Source organism: Barbus barbus, assembly GCF_936440315.1.
Source record: "Barbus barbus genome assembly, chromosome: 4".
NCBI lineage: Eukaryota > Metazoa > Chordata > Actinopteri > Cypriniformes > Cyprinidae > Barbus > Barbus barbus.
Window position 1 is genome coordinate 22449610 of NC_136732.1, and position 24488 is coordinate 22474097.

Here is a 24488-nt window from a genome sequence, read left to right on the forward strand (position 1 = left end):
AAGTATGCCTTTCCACCAGTGAAACTTCTGCCTCGCGTGCTTTGCAAAATCAGAGAGGAAAAGGAATCTGTTCTGTTAGTGGCACCGAAATGGTTCAATCAGCCATGGTTTCCAGAACTGGTGGAGATGCTGGTGATTGAAAGTGTATGTGGCCGCTATAGCAGCCTTTCACACGCACATCGAAAATCGCCCGATTGGCAGAAATTGTTACGTGTAGTGGTTGTAGACAGGCGCACGACTCAGGAGTGAACGAAAACAAATAATCTTTAATAGCATCAACGCACTTTACATTCAACTTAACTTAAGAACTGACAAAAGACAAGGGGAGAACTCAGGACTTATAAAGGGATCGATCAAACAAGGAAACAAGATAATTAATCAAACACAGGTGATCACGATCATTAATTAACAAAACTAGGACACAAACTAAAACAGGAAGAACCAAATATGGGTAAAAAGGAAACTAAACAGAAACAGATACGTTACAGAAATGACCTGAATCATACATTTTTTTGAAAGGAGCAAAAAGGCTGAACCCTCCTCGCCCTTCTACTCTACCCACATGGGACTTGGCGTTTGTGCTTGACGCTCTCACGGGACCCCCGTTCGAGCCCATACAATCAGCGAGCTTACGAGCGCTCTCTCTCTCAAGACAGCGCTCCTGCTCGCGCTGGCCTCTGTTAAGCGAGTTGGAGACCTGCAGGCGCTTTCAATAGACCACTTGTGTATTAAATTCAGGCCAGGTGATTGCAGACTCACCTTGAAGCCTAGAAAAAGTTATGTGCCTAAAGTGCTTTCGACTCCATCTAAAGCGCAGGTCATAACACTATTTGCTTTCCGCCCTGAAACACCGACCGGGACGGAGCCGCTTAATACACTACTGTGCCCTGTACGTGCGGTGCGCACTTATATCGAGCACTCTAGACAGTTCAGTCTCCCGGAGCAGCTATTTGTATGTTTTGGTGGACGCACAAAGGACTGCCTGTGTCCAAGAAAAGGCTGTCACACTGGATCGTCGATGCAATTGCTTTGGCATACAGCTCTAAGGGCACGAAATGTCCGATAGGGGTTCGGGCCCACTCAACCCGCGGACTCGCGTCATCCTGGGCCTGGGCAAATGGCATGTCTATTTAGGACATTTGTATGGCGGCAGGCTGGTCGTCACCCAGCACTTTCGCAAGGTTTTATAACCTAGTCGCTTGCCTCGCATGTGCTGTCACCTACTCAGCCTCAGCTATGATCTGAGATGTGTATCAGTGGTTTCGACTAGGTCGTATATACCATGTATTGACGCACCACCAATTCAATGCTGTCCCTAATAGTTTATCACAATAGTTCACCACGTCTTTTAGGACTTGATCACCATCATACTCTGCTTATTGAGCACCGTTTGCATTGTTTTATTTACAAAATAAAATCCAGGCCTGGTCCTCTCTCGTCTTCCTCTGTCGTCACTCCTCCTTTTATCCTTCCGGAGCTCCTCCGTGGGACTCGAGACCGGTGAGTAGCGCAGGTGTCGCTCATTATCATTCACTACACCGGCCTCGTTCCGCTCCCACAGCTCTCGGCCCCGCCCCACTCACTACTACAACCATGTTGCCTGTTTTTGCTCTATTTTGACAACAAAAATAATTCCAAATACAGGCACAGCACTGTTTTGCGTCTCTGAGCAATGTCGGTGTTTCGTTCTTGAATGAATCAATCAACCGTTTAAATGATTTGGTTCAATCGCAATGACTCAATTATTAACAGTGACTTTACTGACATCTACTGGCAGTTTTAATTTCACATTTAAATATATTTTCATTTATTTTTTTTATAATTTCAAATGATTATTCTACATTTTATGTCTTATATATCAAAACATTATTTGTCACTGCAGGTTAAATGCATTCATGTCCTGCATTAAACACTGTGTAAATCAGATGAAGCTTCTGTGTTTCTTTTGCATTACAAAGATGAATTTTGTTGATACTGATTTCATTTGCCTGGAAACAGCGCAAATGTCTTATTCTAAATAACTGATTCCTTTAATTAAAAACAACTATACAACTATAAATTTCTTAATATGAAATTTTAATGGTATGACAATTAGACTGTACAAAAATTGAAAGCTACACGCTAATACTATACTCATAGTAACGCAATGCTGATGTTGTTAACATTAATAATTTTAGAACAAAGTATAACAATGATAATACTTTGCACAGTTAGATGTGATACGTTCTAACTGATCTTTAGATTTAATCACCATTGGTAGCACGATTTATTGTAATGCTTTTTTCCTCAGTTGGGCAGAACAAACGTGGCAGACTTGTTACTTGTTCAGATGATAATATAAGGTGACAATTCTGATTTGGGTCATATATTCTAAGACATAGGCTAGGATCTGTGATTGCGAAGTACAGTTAACATTCACACCGGTGCAGTGACTGACAACTACACATTCACCTCAAAACATTCGATTCATCCGCGCTGGAGCCGTGCCGGAACACCGGATCACAACCCTGCACACGAAAGATAATTCCGCAAGAAACTGCAATTCCAGGTTTTCAAACAAAGAGGTAAAAGTTATGGACTGCAGCTTTAAAGTTCAAGTTCAAGTTCAAGTTGAGCTTTATTGTCATTCCGCTACATGTGGGGACATGCAGTGGAACGAAATGTCGTGTCTCGCAGGACCACGGTGCTACATAAATACAGACATTACAACAATGAAGTAAAAAAAAACACTATAAACCTATACACTACTAACAGATTTAACTATAAGTATACTATATATAAGTATTTACCCTATACAAACTAAAAGGATAAAAATACAACTATACGAATGCTTCACATAAATATTACCCTATACAAACTAAAAAATAGAAGATAAAAAATACAAACTATCCGAATGCTTCACAAATACTGTACATGTGCAAAGAGAGACATTTGAGTCAGCAGCTGGTTGGGGAACAGTGCAGGATGATTTGTAGTGCATGAGCATGTAAACATACATATATTGCTGAGTTTTTTGTGAGATTGTGCACACGCAGCAGTGTGTGTAAGTGTCCATAGTGCACATAGTGTAAAGTGTAAGTGTCCATAGTGCACATAGTGTAGAGTGTGAGTGTCCATAGTGTAAAGTGTAAAGTTAAATAAGCTAAACGATTAATCGTGATTAATCACATCCAAAATAAAAGTTATTGTTTACATAATAAATCTTTGTGTACTGTGTATATTTATTATGTGAATATAAAGACGCACACATACAGTATATATTTTGAAAATATTTACATGTATATATTTATATTCATCCATCTATCCATCCATCTTCTTCCGCTTATCCGGGGCCGGGTCGCGGGGGCAGCAGTCTAAGCAGAGATGCCCAGACTTCCCTCTCCCTAGACACTTCCTCCAGCTCTTCCGGGGGGACACCGAGGCGTTCCCAGGCCAGCCGGGAGACATAGTCTCTCCAGCGTGTCCTAGGTCTTCCCCGGGGTCTCCTCCCAGTGGGACGCGCCCGGAACACCTTCCCAGGAAGGCGCCCAGGAGGCATCCGGAACAGATGCCCGAGCCACCTCAGCTGACCCCTCTCAATGTGAAGGAGCAGCGGCTCTACTCTGAGCTCCTCCCGAGTGACCGAGCTTCTCACCCTATCTCTAAGGGATCGCCCAGCCACCCTGCGGAGAAAGCTCATTTCAACCGCCTGTATCCGGGATCTTGTCCTTTCGGTCATGACCCAAAGCTCATGACCATAGGTGAGAGTAGGAACGTAGATTGACCGGTAAATCGAGAGCTTCGCCTTGCGGCTCAGCTCTTTCTTCACCACGACAGACCGGTACATCGACCGCATTACTGCAGAAGATGCACCGATCCGTCTGTCAATCTCCCGTTCCATCCTTCCCTCACTCGTGAACAAAACCCCAAGATACTTAAACTCCTCCACTTGAGGCAGGAACTCTCTACCAACCTGAAGTGGGCAAACCACCCTTTTCCGACTGAGGACCATGGCCTCGGATTTGGAGGTGCTGATTCTCATTCCAGCCACTTCACACTCGGCTGCAAACCGTCCCAATGCCTGCTGAAGGTCCTGGCTTGATGAAGCCAACACGACAACGTCATCTGCAAAAAGCAGAGATGAAATTGTGTGGTCACCAAACCTGACACCCTCCAGCCCCTGGCTGCGCCTAGAAATTCTGTCCATAAAACTTATGAACAGAACCGGCGACAAAGGGCAGCCCTGCCGGAGTCCAACATGCACCGGGAACAAGTCTGACTTACTGCCGGCAATGCGAACCAAGCTCCTGCTTCGGTCATACAGGGACCGGACAGCCCTTAGTAAAGGACCCCGGACCCCATACTCCCGGAGCACCCTCCACAGGCTGCCGCGAGGGACACAGTCGAATGCCTTCTCCAAATCCACAAAACACATGTGGACTGGTTGGGCAAACTCCCATGAACCCTCCAGCACCCTGTAGAGGGTATAGAGCTGGTCCAGTGTTCCACGGCCCGGACGAAAACCACACTGTTCCTCCTGAATCCGAGGTTCTACTATCGGCCGTATTCTCCTCTCCAGTACCCTGGCATAGACTTTCCCAGGGAGGCTGAGAAGTGTGATCCCCCTGTAGTTGGAACACACCCTCCGGTCCCCCTTCTTAAAAAGAGGGACCACCACCCCGGTCTGCCACCCCAGAGGCACTGTCCCCGACTGCCACGCGATGCTGCAGAGGCGTGTCAGCCAAGACAGCCCCACAACATCCAGAGACTTGAGGTACTCAGGGCGGATCTCATCCACCCCCGGTGCCCTGCCACCGAGGAGTTTCTTGACTACCTCGGTGACTTCAGCTTGGGTGATGGACGAGTCCACCTCTGAGCCCCCAGCCTCTGCTTCCTCAATGGAAGACGTGACGGCGGGATTGAGGAGATCCTCGAAGTATTCCTTCCACCGCCCAACGATATCCCCAGTCGAGGTCAGCAGCTCCCCACCTCTACTGTAAACAGCGTTGGTAGGGCACTGCTTCCCTCTCCTGAGGCGCCGGACGGTTTGCCAGAATCTCTTCGAGGCCAGCCGATAGTCCTTCTCCATGGCCTCACCGAACTCCTCCCAGGCCCGAGTTTTTGCCTCCACAACCACCCGGGCTGCATTTCGCTTGGCCTGTCGGTACCCGTCAGCTGCCTCAGGAGTCCCACAAGCCAGCCAGGCCCGATAGGACTCCTTCTTCAGCTTGACGGCATCCCTTACTTCCGGTGTCCACCACCTGGTTCGGGGATTGCCGCCTCGACAGGCACCGGAGACCTTATGGCCACAGCTCCGAGCGGCCGCTTCGACAATGGAGGTGGAGAACATGGTCCACTCGGACTCAATATCTCCAGCCTCCCTCGGGATCCGGTCGAAGCTCCGCCGGAGGTGGGAGTTGAAGATCTCTCTGACAGGAGACTCGGCCAAACGTTCCCAGCAGACCCTCACTGTACGCTTGGGTCTGCCGAGTCTGTCCAGCTTCCTCCCCCGCCATTGGATCCAACTCACCACCAGGTGGTGATCAGTTGACAGCTCCGCCCCTCTCTTTACCCGAGTGTCCAAGACATACGGCCGCAGGTCAGATGAAACGACCACAAAGTCGATCATCGACCTACGGCCTAGGGTGTCCTGGTGCCACGTGCACTGATGGACACCCTTATGCCTGAACATGGTGTTCGTTATGGACAAACTGTAACTAGCACAGAAGTCCAATAACTGAACACCACTCGGGTTCAGATCAGAAGGCCGTTCCTCCCAATCACGCCCCTCCAGGTGTCACTGTCGCTACCCACGTGGGCATTGAAGTCCCCCAGTAGAACGACGGAGTCCCTGGTTGGAGCACTTTCCAGCAACCCTCCCAGAGACCCCAAGAAGGCCGGGTACTCTGCACTGCCGTTCGGCCCGTAGGCACACACGACAGTGAGAGACCTATCCCCTACCCGTAGGCGCAGGGAAACGACCCTCTCGTTCACCGGGGTGAACTCCAACACATGGCGGCTGAGCTGGGGGGCTATAAGCAAACCCACACCAGCCCGCCACCTCTCACCATGGGCAACTCCAGAGTGGTGAAGAGTCCATCCTTCCATCGTCGAGGCCCCCGCCTTCGACTGCTGCCCAATCCTCTTTGCACCGGCCCCTTACGGTCCCTCCTGTAGGTGGTGAGCCCACGGGAAATAATATATAAATATTTTTAAAATATAAACGTAACATTTTTCTTAAATATATACATGCATGTGTGTGTATTTATATATACATAATAAATATACACAGTACACACACATTATGTAAACAAAAACTTTTATTTTGGATGCGATTAATCACGATTAATCATTTGACAGCACTAATTAAAATATAATTTAATTCAGTGATGCAAATCAGAATTTTTATCAGCTGTTACTCCAGTTTTCAGAGTCATATGATCCTTCAGAAATCATTCTAATATATTGATTTATTACCAATGTTGGAAACAGTTTTGCTGCTTAATATTTTTTGGAACCTGTGACATTTTGTTCAGGATTCTTTTATTAATAGAAAGCTAAAAAGAAGAGTATTGATAATAAATCAACATATTGGAATGATTTCTGGAGGATTATGTGACACTGAAGACTGGCGTAAAGGCTGATGAAAATTCTGATTTGCATCACTGAAATAAATTACATAAATTTTTAAAAACCTTTTGAACAGCAGTGTGTGTGCACACATTACATAAATGATCTATATACCTAAATAAAAATAGACTATAGATATTCATATGATCCAAAGTAACTAGTAACTAACTACTTGAGTAGTTTTTTTATTCGACACTTTTGTACTCTTACTCAAGTAACTATTCAGACTATTACTTTAATTTTACTTCAGTAAATATTTCTATAAGTACTTTTACTTGAGTACAGTTTTTGGGTACTCTACCCACCTCTGGGTGGGGGGCTATTCATACACAGTTGAGCACTACAAACACACACCCTCCCACCACACACTCGAACACATTCATGCACACATATCTGAACTCATACAATATACATGTATACATGCTTACACTTTATATAACCTAATAAATAAAGAAAGACTGAAAGCATTGAAATAAATGATCAAATCTGAAGACGATTTAATATTTCTGTTCAATATAACCATTCAAGTGTAAATTATAGCATCATTTTAATAAAACATACAAAATAAGGCACAACTTATATATAGGCCCATATGCAGAATTATACCCTTTGGTGCATGACATCCTCTGTAGTGGACAGATATATTTTCTGTCACAGGAAAAAAAATGTATAAGAAAAATATTGTTCAAATCTGGACGAATCTATTTCTGATCCTATTTCAATATATATGTATAAATATATAAATATTTTTTGCACCTGTCTGGTTTTCTGAGAATAAAATTATTTAACACTTATTCCATAGGTACATGTTGCATCCCCTTTTCCTGCCGCCATTTTGAATCTATTATGCAATATCTCAAAACAAAAAAATTTATAAAAAGACAACAATTAAAAGTAATCGTAGACAACACTTGGGGGGGTTCGCCAGTTGGTGGTTGGGACATGATGCTACATCTTAAATGGTTCAAAATGGCTTCCAAATATCTGTCCACTGTAGTGATCACTATGTATCAGAGGGTTAACTAAAACATTCTGAAAAGATATTTAGGCTATTGTGGAATACATCAGCCAGGTTTAGAGCCATATAAAACAAAGAGGCATATCTATATTCAGTCTTCGCAAGTGACACAAAAACTTTAGTGCAGTACTGGTAAAGTAACAGGTCTGGCCCTATGCGTTTCCCAAAAGGAATCATTGCTAAGATCTTTAGCTAATTTAGCTAGTAGCTACTGCAGTCACAGTACTTAGTACAGTTTTTACCATTTTAATTATTTTACAATATTAATGAGTGAAAATAGAAATGCGGTGAAATTTTCTTTAAAATAAAAATATATGTCATATGTTAGTTAACACTTGTGCTCCTATTAAGACATGTAACTTTGTGAATTCCATATAAAAAATAAAGATTATATTCTACACAAAAAATAGATTCTATTTACAGAGAGGTCTGAGAAAATTTACATCAAGTTTTAAAATTTACATCATGATGATCATACAGCTTATGCACAAGAAAATTCCACAAAGTCCCCGCAAAATTACAACCTCTAGTACTTCAAGTGTCTTTCTCAACATAGTTGTAATACAATATATATATATATTCAGAATGATCTATATGCCTGAAACACACAATATAAGTATGGTATCTTTAGAAAAACATACAAGAATCCAATAAAAGCCTAATAAGGATGCTACTCGACCATTTTTAGTTGCTCAACAAGCTTGTCAGCTGGATCTTAGAGTAAAGTCAAATAACACTTATCCGTATGATTTCTCGTCACAATCTGATCCGACTCATCTGACTGCGGACAGTGAGGCTCGGCAGATGGATCCAAAATTAGGCAAACATAACCAAAGCAGAGATATTGCTCTGACAGAGATCCTTCACAGGGACTGTTCTGGCTGCGCTAAGAGTTCTTTATGTGCTTTAGGCTTCTTCACATCATAATGGCCCATCCTGTTTTTTTTGTAGTAGGTTAAGTAGAAGTAGATGAAGATGACAAAGATGACCACCACTACAGCAACAATAATGCTTAATATTATGGGTATGTAATTCTCTGTGTCAAAAATAAAAACAAGTATATGAGTAAATCAGCAATTTAGTGAATGAAATCCAAGCAAGCAAAACTTGAGATAGATCTCTATCCTGCATCATGCATGCTAATCTAAATAAATCTAGAAAAACCCATGCAAGACAACAATGACACATGCCATAACACTTAAAAATAATAAGCCATAATGTGATCACAGTGACACAAACACTGCAAGCAGAGCATTACAAGTAGTGTAGTGGAATGTAAAACCACATTCTGTGTGAACAGACTAAGGATGTAAAAAAACACTAAATCAAATTTCAAACTGAGAGAAACAGTGAGGCAAAGTGTCAGATTAATATTTTGATTAAAACTGACCTGTAGATTTGACGATGAACACTTTGCTGTCTCTTCCCAGAGCGTTTGTGGCGGTGCACGTGTAGTTTCCTGGACTGAGTGTGGAGGACTTGAGCACCAAGGAGCTGATCTTCTCTTCCAGATGATCTGAGTGCCATGTGTATGTAGGAGCCGGGTTTGCCTTCACTGTACAATCTAGTGTAGCCTCATCGTCTTTTATGATGATCTCTGTTGAACTGGAGTGTAGTGGTTTATCTGAGGAGGACAGAGATACATTTCTCAGCACAACAGCATCATGATGAGCAGCTATTATTAACAGATCACTAAAAATACTGTACAGCTGAAACCTTTTTATCTGTGTTCATTTATCTGTGTAATGAATTTGATCAAATAATTTCAATTAACATGGAGATCTGCGTGTGATGAAATAGGACAGTTGCACATCCTTCACTAAAAGGCCATTCAGAAATATCAACTGAAATATATGGGTAGCTTAGCAATAATAAACTTACAGTGTACTTCAACATTAAGAGGATTTGATGAATTTGTAGGAGGAGGTTGAGGTCCGTCTGCTCCCAGATCCAGCTCTGCTTCACACCAGTATTGAGCTCCATCATCAGCTCTGTCTGGACGGATCAGGAGTGTGACAGTTTCATTCACTGGAGTCTCACTAGTGTCAGTGAAGGTGGTTTGATTCAGCAGAGTCTGTCCTTTGTACCATTTGACTGTGAGATTCTGAACAGGAGCCACATTGTGAACGTCACACTGGAGCTTATACTGCTTTCCCTCCATCATTGGTCCTCTGTGAGCCACAGTGCTGATGGACACACGGTCTGGAGTCTCTGTGGAGGAAGACTTACACACTCTGAAATCTGCTGTGATGAATTACATTTATTAGATATTCCTCAGAATGAAAAGAAAAAAATATCAGTAACAGAGAAACTCACTGTAAACAGTGACTGGGAGCTCTACAAGACACTGATCCTTATCGCCTGTTTTACAGTTTATGTAGCAGTATGGCTTTATGTCCCATTCTGTCAGTTCTGACACTCTCCATGTGATCAGATTCTGGTTTGTGTTCTTGGGCACTGCTCCCTCACTGGCTTCCCATCCCATCCCTTGATGCAGGACTGAAGTGTTACAGGTAACTTCAACAGAATCGCCGTACCTCACAACAGCTCTCTGTGGGTTGAGCTGAAGAGGACATTCAGCTTGTGTACCTGTTAAACACATTGAAGAGTATTCTGTGATGGACAGTATTTTAATCACTTATACTGTTATAACAAACAAAAGTCATGTTACTAATCAGACAACACATCGGTAAAAATGCCAGAGATTTTTTCCTCCAAACATTAACATATTTTCAGTTGACTTGACAAACTACACCAAGTCACAATATACTACACAATACATGTATACACACAGTGCCTTTAAAGTAAAGTCACTGCCTTTCAATTGTCATTTTAATGCACTTAACATAAAATTTTAAATTGCATGGTTTGTTTTTATAAATCTGACCTTAATTTAATCCAGCTAATCTTAATGGTAAATCAATGTTTTATTTATAATAAACTTTCTATAGGCCTTTTAAAAGTAACATCTCAAAGCTCTTCACAAGAATAAGATCAAATAAGACACAATTATACAAACAATGCATTAATAAAAGTGAAATACAGACAAAGATAAAATGCTAACTATCAAAAGTTTAACAAGTAAATAAAGAATAAGACAATTACAAAATAATCAGGTAAAAGCTACCCCCCAAAAAATAAGATTTAAGGGAAAATTTAAAAATACTAAGGGAATCTGCTTGCCTAATCTCGGCAGGCAAAACATTCCAAAGTCTGATAGATTTTGAAAATAAAAGTAAATGGAACAATTAAAAGGCCAGCTTTGCAGATGCTGGTGTGTAAGGGGCTAAAAGATCAGAGATAATGAGGGGCCAAAACATGCTAAACTTTATAAGTAAGAATTTTAAACTCAACTCTGACTCTTTAAACTCTGACAGGGAGCCAATGTAAAGACTCCAAGACAGGAGTGATATATGATCCTTGTTCTGTTTCCAGACAGGATTCGAACACTGAATATTTCTTATACATCTATACATTTTCAGCTGGTTGGAGTGTTTTGTTTTTGCGAGTAGTAGCATGATAACAAAACATAATAAATTGTTACATTATTACAAAAAATGTTATATAACCTGTTTATCATATATCATAAGTGTATGTATGTGTGATCATGCAAAACAGAGTTCAGATTATGCTTTACAGAAGTATGGCTGCAAATATACTTTCTTTACAATAATATTTACATTATTGACAACTTGGCTCTGTTGTAGCCAATAAATATATATATATAAATAGATCATGTGTGACCTAGATGGGGTCATCATAAGAGGCAGGCCATGCGAAGTAAAACAAAATGTAGAAAGACCCGGAGTGGGTTAAACACGATTTTTGACCACTTAATTTATTCTTTGGAAAACTCTTCTCTGGAGTAAATTTAGTGTTTTATTCATTTTAGTTTAATTTCAATCAGTTTATCACTCATCCTTTTCAGTGGAAAAATAAACAAGAACTTAAAAGAAGATCAAGAAGTGAAAGTGGAATGCGTACCAAATCAACACTTCACAAAGCAAGTAGTGCACACTCCAGCCAAAAGCACATTCAACTCCTAAACACATTCTAGCTAAACTCTGCAGGACACCGGCCCTCCAGAACCGAGTTTGGACAGCCCTGCTTTAAAGAGATTTGAAAACGCGTATTGCGCCCTCATCTGGTAACTTTGGCTATTTACAGGTGATCTTCAAATACTGGAATGGGTCAAAACGTCCCGTGCCAAACGCAGATGAATGACTCTACTCGAGGTGTAGACAAAACCTAAAGTAGTCCAGTCTTTAAAGCACTTATACGAATTATATGGTTTTAGTTTTATAGGCACACAAAACCGAAAGCTGGTGTTTTCACCAGACAATAGGGACGCGATCGACTGATGAAGTAACCATGGCAACAGGGTTGTTCAGCTTCTCCTTTAGGACGTAATTAGGCTAGAAGCTACTGGGGGCGGTACATCGACTAAAAGTTATTTTAAATAATCTGACTCCTCTGAAAGTCATTATATCGCCTGTTCGCACCCTTATCTGTGAGCTAACTCAGAACAGACGGTACTTAGACATACTGGACGGGCAAACACAACCTCTAGTTAGTTATAAAAGATTGTTTCGTGATAATACTTTTAATTTGACACATAGTATCAGTCTCAGAGGCACTATTGTCAATGGACATTTCCATATGCAGTAGGCTACCACCATGCGAACTGGCGCATTTATTCTCGGCATTTTGTAGACTAATCGAACGAAATATTTTGAAAACACTTACCTGCGACTAATGAGAAGTACAGGAAACACAATCCGAGTAATGAAAACGACCCCTTCTGCATTTTAAAACAATGCTAAACTCCAGTCCTGAGCTTTAGAAACGGTATGTCCTTCTCTCTCAGGAGATCTGAGATACACTTCACCCAGCGATGGATTAAAAGTGAGGAAGACCACGTGTTTGGCCAGCAGAACTGCCCTGTCCCTGAGTACAGATGATGTGAGGAGGAGGATTACTGGAATCATATTTCACATAACTTTACTTCCACTTACAGATTCACGATGACCCATGATGACTATGACACACTGGAATTCACCGAGAATTCAAGTCTTTTTTTGTACTGTATTAAAAGGGGAGACTGGGGCTAGATTTTTGTAGGCTGTGAGTAAAAATTGCTTGTTATCTTTAGCAGTGGTTTTGTATGTTAGTAGGCTAACACTAATTTCATAACTCTATTAAATTAATATATTTGTTCATTTTATAACCAAATACGCTTAAACAGTGAACACAAAAAAACTGACATACATTCAGATGTTTGCTTATACCTCATATAATGTGAAAACATGTCTCACCAAGACTCTTATAGCATAAGTACACAGAGAAAATGACTTTCAATAAAGAAAATAAAAAAATCACTGGAGTACAAAACACTTATCTGGTCTTCCCTGTTTATTAGATCCACTTTATGACCAGTGTTGGGCACTAACTAGTTACAAGCAACTTAGTTACTGTAATAATATTACTTTTTGCAGTAACTAGTAGTGTAACTAATTACTAATAAGATTTCAGTAATAATATTATAGTTACTATCCATAAAACAGCTTAGTTCCTTTTGATGCCTCAACCCCGCTGATTTAAAATCTAACAATCAAATCATTCCTAGATTTATTTTCATAATTTTCACGACTCGATGTGATGCATGTGATGTCTCCAGTGGAGAAGGCAAGCTTGGAATATGGAAAAGCTTACATTCAGCAGATAGAAATATTGCATTATATTGATTTTCTCAGGAAAAAAGATGATCTGAACACTGTTGTGTAAGTTGTGGCTTTACTTTACTCTGGCATTACATCCCACCCACATCCCTCTGATCAACATGTACATTATATTACTATAATTAAACATCTTTTTGAAAAATCAAACAGTTTCTTACAAACTTATGTGATTTGATAAAATACATAACGAAATATAATTGTATATGGGTAAAGGAAAAATTACTTCAAGCTGCACATGACAATGAGATTGATAGTGACATTCAAGTAGAAGTGTTGTATTAATCACTATTGAGTGTTTGTAATAACTTCTGACTGTTATCTAATGTGGATTTTGGTCAAATGATGAGGCAGAAATATGTTGTTAGTAACATTCTAGAAGAATTATATGTGGAAGATATAGTTACAACTTCTGTGGGGCTTGAAGAAAAAGTAATGTAACTAGTAGTGTAACTAATTACTGTTGCCAGAAAGTAACAAGTAAAGTAACAATATTACTTTGGAAAGGAGTAACTAGTAATGAGTAATATATTACATTCTTTGAGTAACTAGCCCCACACTGTTTATGACAATGCAGAACTGGCAAAACTTTTATTCAAGTTTTAATAAATGTTGAGATGTTCATAACATGTTTGCATACTGAATGTGAAATGTTCTTTAAATCAGTGTTGGCCAGACAGAGAGTTGCTTCAGTTTTTCTGATCTATTGTCGAATTGTTCTGTGTTTGTTTTAATAATGAATTAATAAAGGAAATTCCCAAACATGTTTCTGTCAGTTCTGGTTAATTTCTATGGGTCCATGATAAAAAAAAATAAAAAAATCATTTTCCACAAGCATCCGGAGAGGGAATGGGGGGAAATTGAGTTGATCCTGATAAGAAGCAGGAAGCACCAACGTCTCTGAGATTGTGCGTATCTGGAGTATTGAATTCTCACTGAATAACAGAGTACCCTGTGTCTTCTCAGTGAACTGAGGCACTCATAGCCTTACAAGTTTTAATACCTAACTAATCATCTCAAAAGTAGGCTTTAATGTCAGCATTTTTCTTTAGGTTAAAACATGTCGGTGAAGGGACAACTCATAATGAGACTTCTATTTTAACAAACAGCATAAAAATCTAATGAGACTTGCAGCATAACTGCAATATTTATTTGTTTGATGTCAGGGAGAGGAGGGCTTTATAGTCTGAGGGGGGAGAATGGAATGCATTGAGACAGCAGGATAGATAACACAGATCAAGAGAGAATACCTCTGAGTTTCTACAGAAGTAACAGCACACCAGAAAGGGAGCTGTTGTAACACATTCAGACCAACAGCATGATTATGAGTGTGATAATGGTTTTATACAACACTTAAATACACAATAGAGTGACTTACTGTGACATAGTGAGTGTATGTAACATGTAAGTTAAAGAACCATACCACAATGTCTTAAGATAACTTTATCTGTCATTTTTTTTTTCACTTTTTCAGTCACATGGAAGGTGTACATTTCAATGTGACCGATGTTTGTTAGTTTGGTGTCTTGATCTCTGTAAAAACTACAATTGGTCCAAAATGCAGCAGCTAGAGTTCTTACTAGAACCAGGAAGTACGACCATATTAGTCCAGTTCTGTCAACACTGCACTGGCTCCCTATCAAGCATCGTATAGATTTTAAAATCTTGTTAATTACTTATAAATCCCTGAATGGCTTAGCTCCTCAGTACCTGAGCGAGCTCTTATCACATTATAGTCCTCCACGTCCCCTGTGATCTCAAAACTCTGGCCATTTGATAATACCTAGAATATCAAAATCAACTGCAGGCGGCAGATCCTTTTCCTATTTAGCACCCAAACTCTGGAACAATCTACCTAACGCTGTTCGGGAGGCAGACACACTCTGTAAATTTAAATCTAGATTAAAGACACATTTCTTTAACCTGGCTTACACATAACACACTAACACACTTCTATTATTGAAATCCATTAAAGGATTGTTAGGCTGCATTAATTAGATCAACCGGAACCGGGAACACTCCCCATAACACATGATGTACTCGTTACATCGTAAGAAGAATGGCATCTACGCTAATATTAGTCTGTTTCTTTCTTATTCTGTTTCCCAGTCCGTGTCCGGATCAGATGGTGGATCAGCGCCGGGAGATGATGTCTCCCTGATCCCGGAGGCCGGGACACCTGGATGAGCCCCGGGGACATATCCCCAGTGAAGACCTTGACTTAAATGCAATAAAACTAAAACTAAAAAGAAAAGAAAATAACTAAAAATATAATAAAATACCTAACTACATAATACTATTATTGTTAGAAATTGCAACAATATAAAATATAAATAAATACATTTATACATTTAAAAATTTTATTAAAACAATAAGTAAACAATAAATAAAAAACTTTCTCCTGGCCAGAGGAGAACTGGCCCCCCAACTAAGCCTGGTTTCTCCCAAGGTTTTTTCCTCCATTCGGTCACAGAGGGAGTTTTGGTTCAGAATCAGAATCAGAATCAGAATGAGCTTTATTGGCCAAGTATGTTTACACATACAAGGAATTTGTTGTAGTGACAGAAGCTCCACAGTGCAACAGAAGGACAGTAACAGGACAGGACACAGGTAATGAAACAAAATAACAGGAAATAGCCAATGACCAATGTACAAAGCAGCAAAAAATAAAATAAAAATACACAATATATAATATATAATATAGGCGACTATGTATGTACAGGTCAAGTATGTGCAAATTAGAAATGAGAAAATAAAATAAGTGAGTGTGGTGAATGGATAATGTATTAGTTGTGTGTTCTACGTTTATTTATTGAGTGTTCATGAGATGTATTGACTGTGCCAATGCACAAGTATGTGTGGTGAATAAATAATGTATAATAGTGTTGTGTGTTCCACGTTTAGTGTCAAGTGTTCATGAGATGGATTGCCTGAGGGAAGAAACTGTTCCTGTGTCTGGTCGTTCTGGTGCTCAGAGCTCTGTAGCGTCGACCAGATGGTAAAAGTTCAAAGAGGTTGTGTGCTTGATGCGAGGGGTCCAGAGTGATTTTACCAGCCTTTTTGCTAACTCTGGATAAGTACAGTTCTTGGAGAGTGGGGAGGGTTGTACCAATGATTCGCTCAGCAGTCCGGACTACCCTCCGTAGTCTTCTGAGGTCAGATTTGGTAGCTGAGCTGAACCAGACAGTTATTGAGGTGCAGAGGATGGATTCAATGATGGCAGAGTAGAACTGTTTCAGTAAGTCCTGTGGCAGGTTGAACTTCCTCAGCTGGCGAAGAAAGTACAACCTCTGCTGGGCCTTCCTGACAATGGAGTCAATGTGAATATCCCACTTCAGGTCCTGAGAGATGGTGGTGCCCAGGAATCTGAATGACTCCACTGCAGTCACGGTGCTGTTCATGATGGTGAGTGGGGGGAGAGCAGGGGGGTTTCTCCTGAAGTCCACGATCATCTCCACCGTTTTGAGCGTGTTAAGCTCCAGGTTGTTGAGACTGCACCAGACAGCCAGCTCCTTAACCTCCTGTCTGTAAGCAGACTCGTCACCGTCCTGGATGAGGCCGATCAGTGTGGTGTCGTCTGCGAACTTCAGGAGCTTGACAGAGGGGTCTTTAGATGTGCAGTCGTTGGTGTAGAGGGAGAAGAGCAGTGGGGAGAGTACGCAGCCCTGAGGAGCTCCAGTGCTGATGGTTCGAGTGCTGGATGTGAATTTGCCAAGCTTTACTAACTGCTGTCTGTCTGTCAGGAAGCTGTTGATCCACTGACAGACGGAGGTGGGGACGGAGAGCTGAGTTAGTTTATTTTTAAGGGTTTCCGGGATAATGGTGTTAAAAGCAGAGCTGAAGTCCACAAACAGGATCCTCACATAAGTCCCTGGTCTGTCCAGATGCTGCAGGATGAAGTGCAGTCCCTGTTTGCTCTGTAGGCAAACTGCAGGGGGTCCAGTAAGGGTCCAGTGATGTCCTTCAGATGAGCCAGAACCAGTCTTTCGAATGATTTCATGGCTACAGACGTTAGTGCCACAGGTCTGTAGTCATTAAGTCCAGTAATTTTGTGTTTCTTTGGGACGGGGAAGATGGTGGAGCGTTTGAAGCATGAGGGGACTTCACACAGCTCCAGTGATCTATTGAAGATCTGTGTGAAGATGGGGGCCAGCTGCTCAGCACAGATTTTTAGACAGGCTGGTGACACACCATCTGGACCAGGTGCTTTCCTTCTTTTGTTCTTCCTGAAGACCTGGCACACATCGTCTTCGCTGATTTGAATTGTAGGTGTGGGGGAGAGAGGGGTTGCTGGAGGTGTGAATGGTTGTGTGGAGGGGTGTTCTGGGCGGGTGTGGGGTGATCGTTCAAAACGACAAAAGAACTCGTTTAAGTCGTCTGCCAGGTGTTGATTCTCCAGAGTGCTGGGGGGTGGTGTTTTGTAGCTGGTGATGTCCTTTAATCCTAGCCACACTGAAGCCGGATCGCTGGAAGATAATTTGTTCCTGAGCTTGTCAGAATAATTCCTCTTTGCCAGTCTGATCTCCTTTTCCAGTGTGTATTTGGCCTGTTTGTACAAGACTTTATCCCCCTTTCTGTGAGCATCTTCTTTCATTGCTGCTGTCGCCTCTGGCTTGCTCAGTTGGGGACACTTAATTTGAGAATGAGAGAATCAGAATGAGCTTTATTGGCCAAGTATGTTTACACAGGGAATTTGTTGTAGTGACTGAAGCTCCACAGTGCAACAGAAAGACACCAACAGGACAGGACACAGATAATAAAAGAATAACAACAATTAACCAAATGGGCAATGTACAAAGCAGCAAAAACACAATATATAATATAGACAACTATGTATGTACAGGTCAAGTATGTGCAAATTAGAAATGAGAAGATAAAGATAAAATTAGTGAGTGTGGTGAATGGATAGTGTAGTATAGTTGTGTGTTCCACGTTTATTGTCAAGTGTCCATGAAATGGATTGCCTGAGGGAAGAAACTGTTCCTGTGTCTGGTCGTTCTGGTGCACAGAGCTCTGTAGCGTCGACCAGACAGTAACAGTTCAAAGAGGGAGTGTGCTGGGTGTGAGGGGTCCAGAGTAATTTTACCAGCCCCTTTGCTCACTCTGGATAAGTACAGTTCTTGGAGAGTGGGGAGGGTTGTACTAATGATTCGCTCATCAGTCCGGACTACACTCCGTAGTCTTCTGAGGTCAGATTTGGTAGCTGAGCTGAACAGACAGTTGAAGTGCAGAGGATGGATTCAATGATGGCAGAGTAGAACTGTTTCAGCAGCTCCTGTGGCAGATTGAACTTCCTCAGCTGGCAAAGAAAGTACAACCTCTGCTTGGCCTTCCTGACAATGGAGTCTATGTGAATGTCCCACTTCAGGTCCTGGGAGATGGTGATGCCCAGGAATCTGAATGACTCCACTGCAGTCACGGTGGATCGATAATCAATTTCTAGTGATTATCGTCAATTTGATTTAGCAGATACTATTTAAACTAAACTGATCTAGACAATGACATCTCTGAATTCAATAATGAAATGCCTTAACTGAAAATTGAGTGTTTAATCTTATTTTTAGACATTACGGTCACTGTATCCTCCAATTTGATACTGTTAAGTGCTTTGACACAATATCTGTATTGTTAAAAGCGCTATATAAATAAAGGTGACTTGACTTGACTTAAAAAGGAAAAGGACTTTAAACAAAAAGGTTTCTTATGTGGAATCGTGAAGCACCTTGATTTTTTAACATCTGAACAGGTTTCGAAACTCTAGGTATAATATATTTGCCAATTTTTGTAGTTAAATGTAGACATCATATACTAAATGACTGAGCATCACACACTACCAGACTTTAGTCGTTCTAAACACAACAAACTCACACAAACATGAGCCTTGTTGCTAGAGAATGTATATGAAATGAAAACAATTTGTTTTAAAATCAACTCAATACTGAACATGTTTGATATCCTCAGACTGGTCAAATTCATAGTCTACAAACCAGGGCAAAACCCTGTTTTTTTCCTATAGTGTATTCCAGCCAAAACAAATATGTCCTTTTAAGCCATTTGAAGGTCATTGCAGATACAAACAGCCACCATCAGGGTCAGAATTTTTGTTTCCCACAGCTTTGTGTGCTTCTCTGCTCTTGTTTGTTTTTGCTTAGTCCATGTAACATTTACTGCATTTATCCCACACAACTTTATAAACTTCATGGTTCTTTATATTTAGTCATTTAATGTTAAGACAATATGAAGCCCTCTACTGGGATGGTGTTTTTTGTTAAGGCAAGTGTCCATATTATATACTTATAATACACTATAGACTTTAAGGATTCGTTTTTGACAGGAATGAAAATGAGGCTGTGAGGGACTGAAGTTCAATGTATTGTTCTACTGTTTAACTACCTACTGATTGTTCAGCTGACTAAACATCTTCTGAAAAACTTTCAGTAGACAAAAACGCAGTAAAACCTAAAGTTGTGAGCTGTTGTGTGAAAACCTTTAGGAAAGACCTTTATACAGGGTGTGCCATTTTAAAGACTATCCCTCACAGCATCGTTTTCATCCATGTTGAATTCAAAATGGCATCTAACCTGATTGAGGTCTATTGCTCATACAGATTTCAACAAAACATTAAGTATTAAACTTGGGCATGTAACTCGCTCTGCTCTGTTTGAACAGCAACAATAACTATTTTAGCATCCATGGCAACAGATGATATATTGCTCTGTTTATCAAAAGTGCACTGCACTTATCATCTGCTGCTTTAATTCTCCAAGATGGCGCCGCTGTGTTCGGACGCCGTTAGGTTCGCTCCACTGAGAATTTGCTTCTACCTTCTTTTTTACTTAGTTTTACTTTCTCTTTTTACACATCTCACGTCGGCACTGATCACCTACAACATAGAAACACTTTTGGACATTGGAAACCGCTACACCAACCTGTTTCAGGACACTTTATCCACGAATCCTGCGTGGCCTCTGGAGATTCTTCGGAACGCGGAGATAAACAACACGCCCCCGAGGCGACGGATCAAGAAACACCGCGGGAAGCGCGCTGGAATTCGAGTCAGACTCAGGAAAAGGGCTCACAGTCCTCCTCTCCCAAGCATTCTCCTCGCTAATGTCCAATCCTTGGAGAATAAGATGGACGATCTTAGAGCCAGGATTAGTTTCCAACGGGACATTAGGGACTGTAACATCCTTTGTTTGTCAGAAACGTGGCTTTCGTCCTCGGTCCCGGACACTGCTGTAATGCCGAGTGATAACTTCTCTGTCTTTCGGACGGACAGAACAGCAGAGGCCGGTAAATCCAGGGGTGGAGGAGTATGTTTCATGATCAACAAGAAATGGTGTGACCCCAGGAATATCTCCATTCTGTCGCGTTCCTGCTCGCCTCATCTGGAACATCTTTCCATTATCTGCCGCCCATTTTATCTGCCCCGGGAGTTTTCATCGATCATTGTTACTGCTGTGTACATTCCACCACAGGCGGACACTGGCTTGGCTTTGTCTAAGCTTCACGATGTGCTCAGCGGCCACATTAACAAACATCCTGACGCTGCCTTCATCATCGCGGGGGACTTTAACAAAGCCAACCTCAAGCAGGTCATGCCGAACTTTTATCAACATGTATCCTGTCCAACTAGAGGACCAAACACACTGGATCAGGTCACACTTTATATTAGGTGGCCTTAACTACTATGTACTTACATCAAAACACAAGTACAATGTACTTATTGTGGTCATATTGTATTTCAAAACACTTTTGCTGTTATTGAGGAGGGATATGGGTAAGGTTAGTCACAGGTTAAGTGGTATGGGTAGGTTTAAGGGTGGGTTAAGGTGTAAGGGATGGGTCAAAATTGTAATTATACATGTAATTACAGAAATTAATTACAGTTGTAATTACATATAGGTATTTTGAAATATATAAGTACAATGTAAAAACATGTATGTACACAATAAGTGCATTGTATCAAATTATTAATTTCAATGTAAGTACATAGTAGTTAAGGCCACCTAATATAAAGTGGGACCCTGGATCATTGCTACACTCAGTTCAAGGATGCCTACAAAGCCCGCTCACTACCGGCTTTTGGCAAATCGGACCATGCCGCCATCTTTCTAACACCGAGATACAAACAAAGGCTCGTTCAGGAACCTCCGGTGCAGAGAGTAGTGACGCGCTGGTCCTCCCACTCAGAGACTATGCTGCAGGCGGCGCTTGATGACGTCGACTGGGACATGTTCCGGGCGAGTTCTTCTGACGTCAGCGAGTTCACGGATGTAGCACTAAGCTTCGTAAACACGCTAACCGAGCAAGCTACAGAAACAATAACGATAAGGACATTCTCCAATCAGAAACCGTGGGTGGACAGAACAATCCGTGCCACGGTTAACACACGCACCGCCGCTTACAATGAGGCTCTTCTGTCTGGGAATACGAGCGAGTACAAAGCATCGTGCTATGCTCTCCGACGCGCAGTAAGAGCCGCCAAACACAGACACAGAGAGAGAATTGAGTCTCATTTCCAGCTCAACGACTCTCGACGGATGTAGCAGGGACTGAGGACCATCTGTGACTTCGGAAACAAATCCTCCGCGGAGGTGAGAGCAAATCTGTTGCTGGCCGACGAGTTAAACATCTTCTACGGCCGCTTCGATGGCAACGGCGGCGGCGCGTTTCTGCCGACCAGCGCGTCTGGAAGCAACAGGCAGAGCAGCGATGATCCTGTAATCACCGTGTCGGAGGATGAGGTTCGGAGGGCGCTAAAGAAAGTGAACGTCAGGAAAGCAGCCGGACCTGATGGATAACCGGCCGTGTTCTGAGGTCCTGCGCCGATCAGCTCGCTGGTTTGCTCACTTCTATCTTTAATGAGTCCCTTGCTACCGCCGTGGTTCCCACCTCATTCAAAAAATCCATCATTATCCCTGTGCCAAAGAACAATAAACCCTCTTGCCTGAATGACTATCGCCCAGTTGCCCTCACATCTATAGTCATGAAGGTTTTTGAGAGACTTGTAAAGAGCCACATTTGCTCCTCCATCCCTGATACTCTGGACCCTCTTCAGTTTGCCTATCGCCCAAACAGATCCACGGACGATGCCATTTCTCACGTTCTCCACTCTTCCCTCACACACTTGGATAGCAACAATGGAAATTATGTAAGGCTGCTATTCATTGACTATAGCTCAGCTTTCAACACTATAGTCCCCATCAAGCTGGCATCTAAACTCACAGACCTCGGCCTAAACTCCTCACTCTGTGACTGGATTCAAGACTTCCTCACCGGCAGACCTCAAGTGGTGAAAGTTGGCCAGTTCACCTCAAACTCCATCACTCTGAACATAGGAGCCCCACAGGGCTGTGTCCTGAGTCCCCTGCTCTACTCTCTCTACACGCATGACTGCGTGTCCTCTCACAGCTCCACATCTATTGTCAAATTCGCTGATGATACTGTGGTTCTGGGCCTCATCTCCAACAACGATGAGACCGCATACTTGGACGAGGTAGAGAGACTCACATCATGGTGCCAGGACAACTGTCTCTCTCTGAATGTGAGCAAAACTAAAGAGCTGATCATGGACTTCAGGAAGAGACAGCAGCAGCCCTACACTCCTCTTATGATCAGTGGGACCCCTGTGGAGAGGGTGAGCAGCTTCAAGTACCTCGGTGTAAACATCTCCGAGAACCTGACTTGGACTACACACATCCAAACACAGGTTAAGAAAGCCAGGCAAAGACTGTACCATCTGCGACAGCTGAGGAAATTCAGGGTCTCACCAGCAATCCTGAAAACTTTCTATTCAGGGACCATAGAAAGTGTATTGACTCAGTGCATCTCAGTGTGGTATGGAAACAGCTCCAATCAGGACTGCAAAGCACTACAGAGAGTTGTGCGCTTAGCTGAGCGCATCTCAGGGTCTGCTCTCCCCTCTCTGCAGGACATCTACCTCAAACGCTGCAAAAATAGAGCTGTCAAAATAATCAAGGACTCAAATCACCCTGGTAACCAGCTATTCACTTTGCTTCCATCTGGTAAGTGCTTCCGTAGCCTGATGACAAAAACTGAGAGACTTAGGAGGAGCTTCTTCCCCCAGGCCATCAGGCTCCTAAACTCTAACTCTGTGTCATAACATCACTTGACTCCATGTAAATATCACCATATCAATAAGCTATTCATAATTTTTCTCTACCTCATATTGCTGCTATTATATACCCTGTACAACTTTTTTGCACATTATTTTGCACATTCCTCTTAGTACTATTTAAGTCAACAACATACTGACCTGCACATTTATATTTATATTTTTTATCTATCTTTTTATTTTATTCTTTTTATTTTATTTTTTTTATTTTTTTCTACTTTTCTTCTCTTAATATTCGTATACTTTATAATTGCATTGTCCTTGGAGCGGACCTGACCTACATTTCACTGCTGGTTATACTCTGTATAATTATGTATGTGACAAATAAAACTCTTGAAATCTTGAATCTTAAATACTCAAGCTCTTTAATACTGGGTAAAAGCAATAGCAACACAGAGCACTGTGACTTTAGCATTATCACAGGAAGCACTACTCACATTTTCTTTAGAGAAATGTCATGCTGTACACTCATTGACTAAGTAAGGGATAATCAACGGCTAGCCGTGCTTTAAAGGATTTTAATGCACGACGTGAAGTACATTAAACTCCTTGCCGCTGATTATCCCGCTTATTCCATGGTCATTTGCCAAGTTATAGACAAGTTAAAACTAGCATTGCTCTTTGCAGCGAAATATTTGACCGGAAGGGTAAAAATTAGTTATTTTCATCAATTGCGGCTCGTTAGCGCCCGCTTCAAATCAGACACAGAGATGAAATAGTGCAGTAAGACTACATTTATTTGAATGAATTATAGCATGTATTTCAATTAATTGTCGATTGAGAGAAAGAGAGAGGACAGTGTGTGTACCTGCTTGTTGCATCTGCGCGTCTCTCTCTACAACCCTGATAGCACACGTACATCTCCGAGACGTCTATTTGATGTCTGATTTACATCTGCAAGACGTATTATTTAGGGTGTTTGCTCATCTGCAAACGTCTATAGGACGTTTCCTTTTAGAAAGAGCTTTATTGCCAAGTGTGTTTGCAC

General features: G+C 41.7%; 2 protein-coding genes across 2 annotated transcripts in view; one reads left to right on the forward strand and one right to left on the reverse strand.

The window, feature by feature from the left end:
* The window catches only part of LOC306869049 (intercellular adhesion molecule 1-like), a 33469-nt gene extending 20878 nt beyond the window's left edge, over positions 1–12591 (reverse strand). Inside the window, exons 1-4 of the mRNA XM_079415625.1 lie at positions 12374–12591; positions 9944–10216; positions 9509–9838; positions 9018–9251 (exon numbers count right to left, since the gene is read on the reverse strand). Of these exons, the coding sequence (XP_079271751.1) occupies positions 9018–9251; positions 9509–9838; positions 9944–10216; positions 12374–12434 (898 nt within the window). The 5' untranslated portion in view covers positions 12435–12591. The remainder of the gene's footprint in view (positions 1–9017; positions 9252–9508; positions 9839–9943; positions 10217–12373) is intronic.
* The window catches only part of LOC306869044 (vascular cell adhesion protein 1-like), a 709597-nt gene that overhangs the window by 507938 nt on the left and 177171 nt on the right, over positions 1–24488 (forward strand). The window lies entirely within an intron of this gene.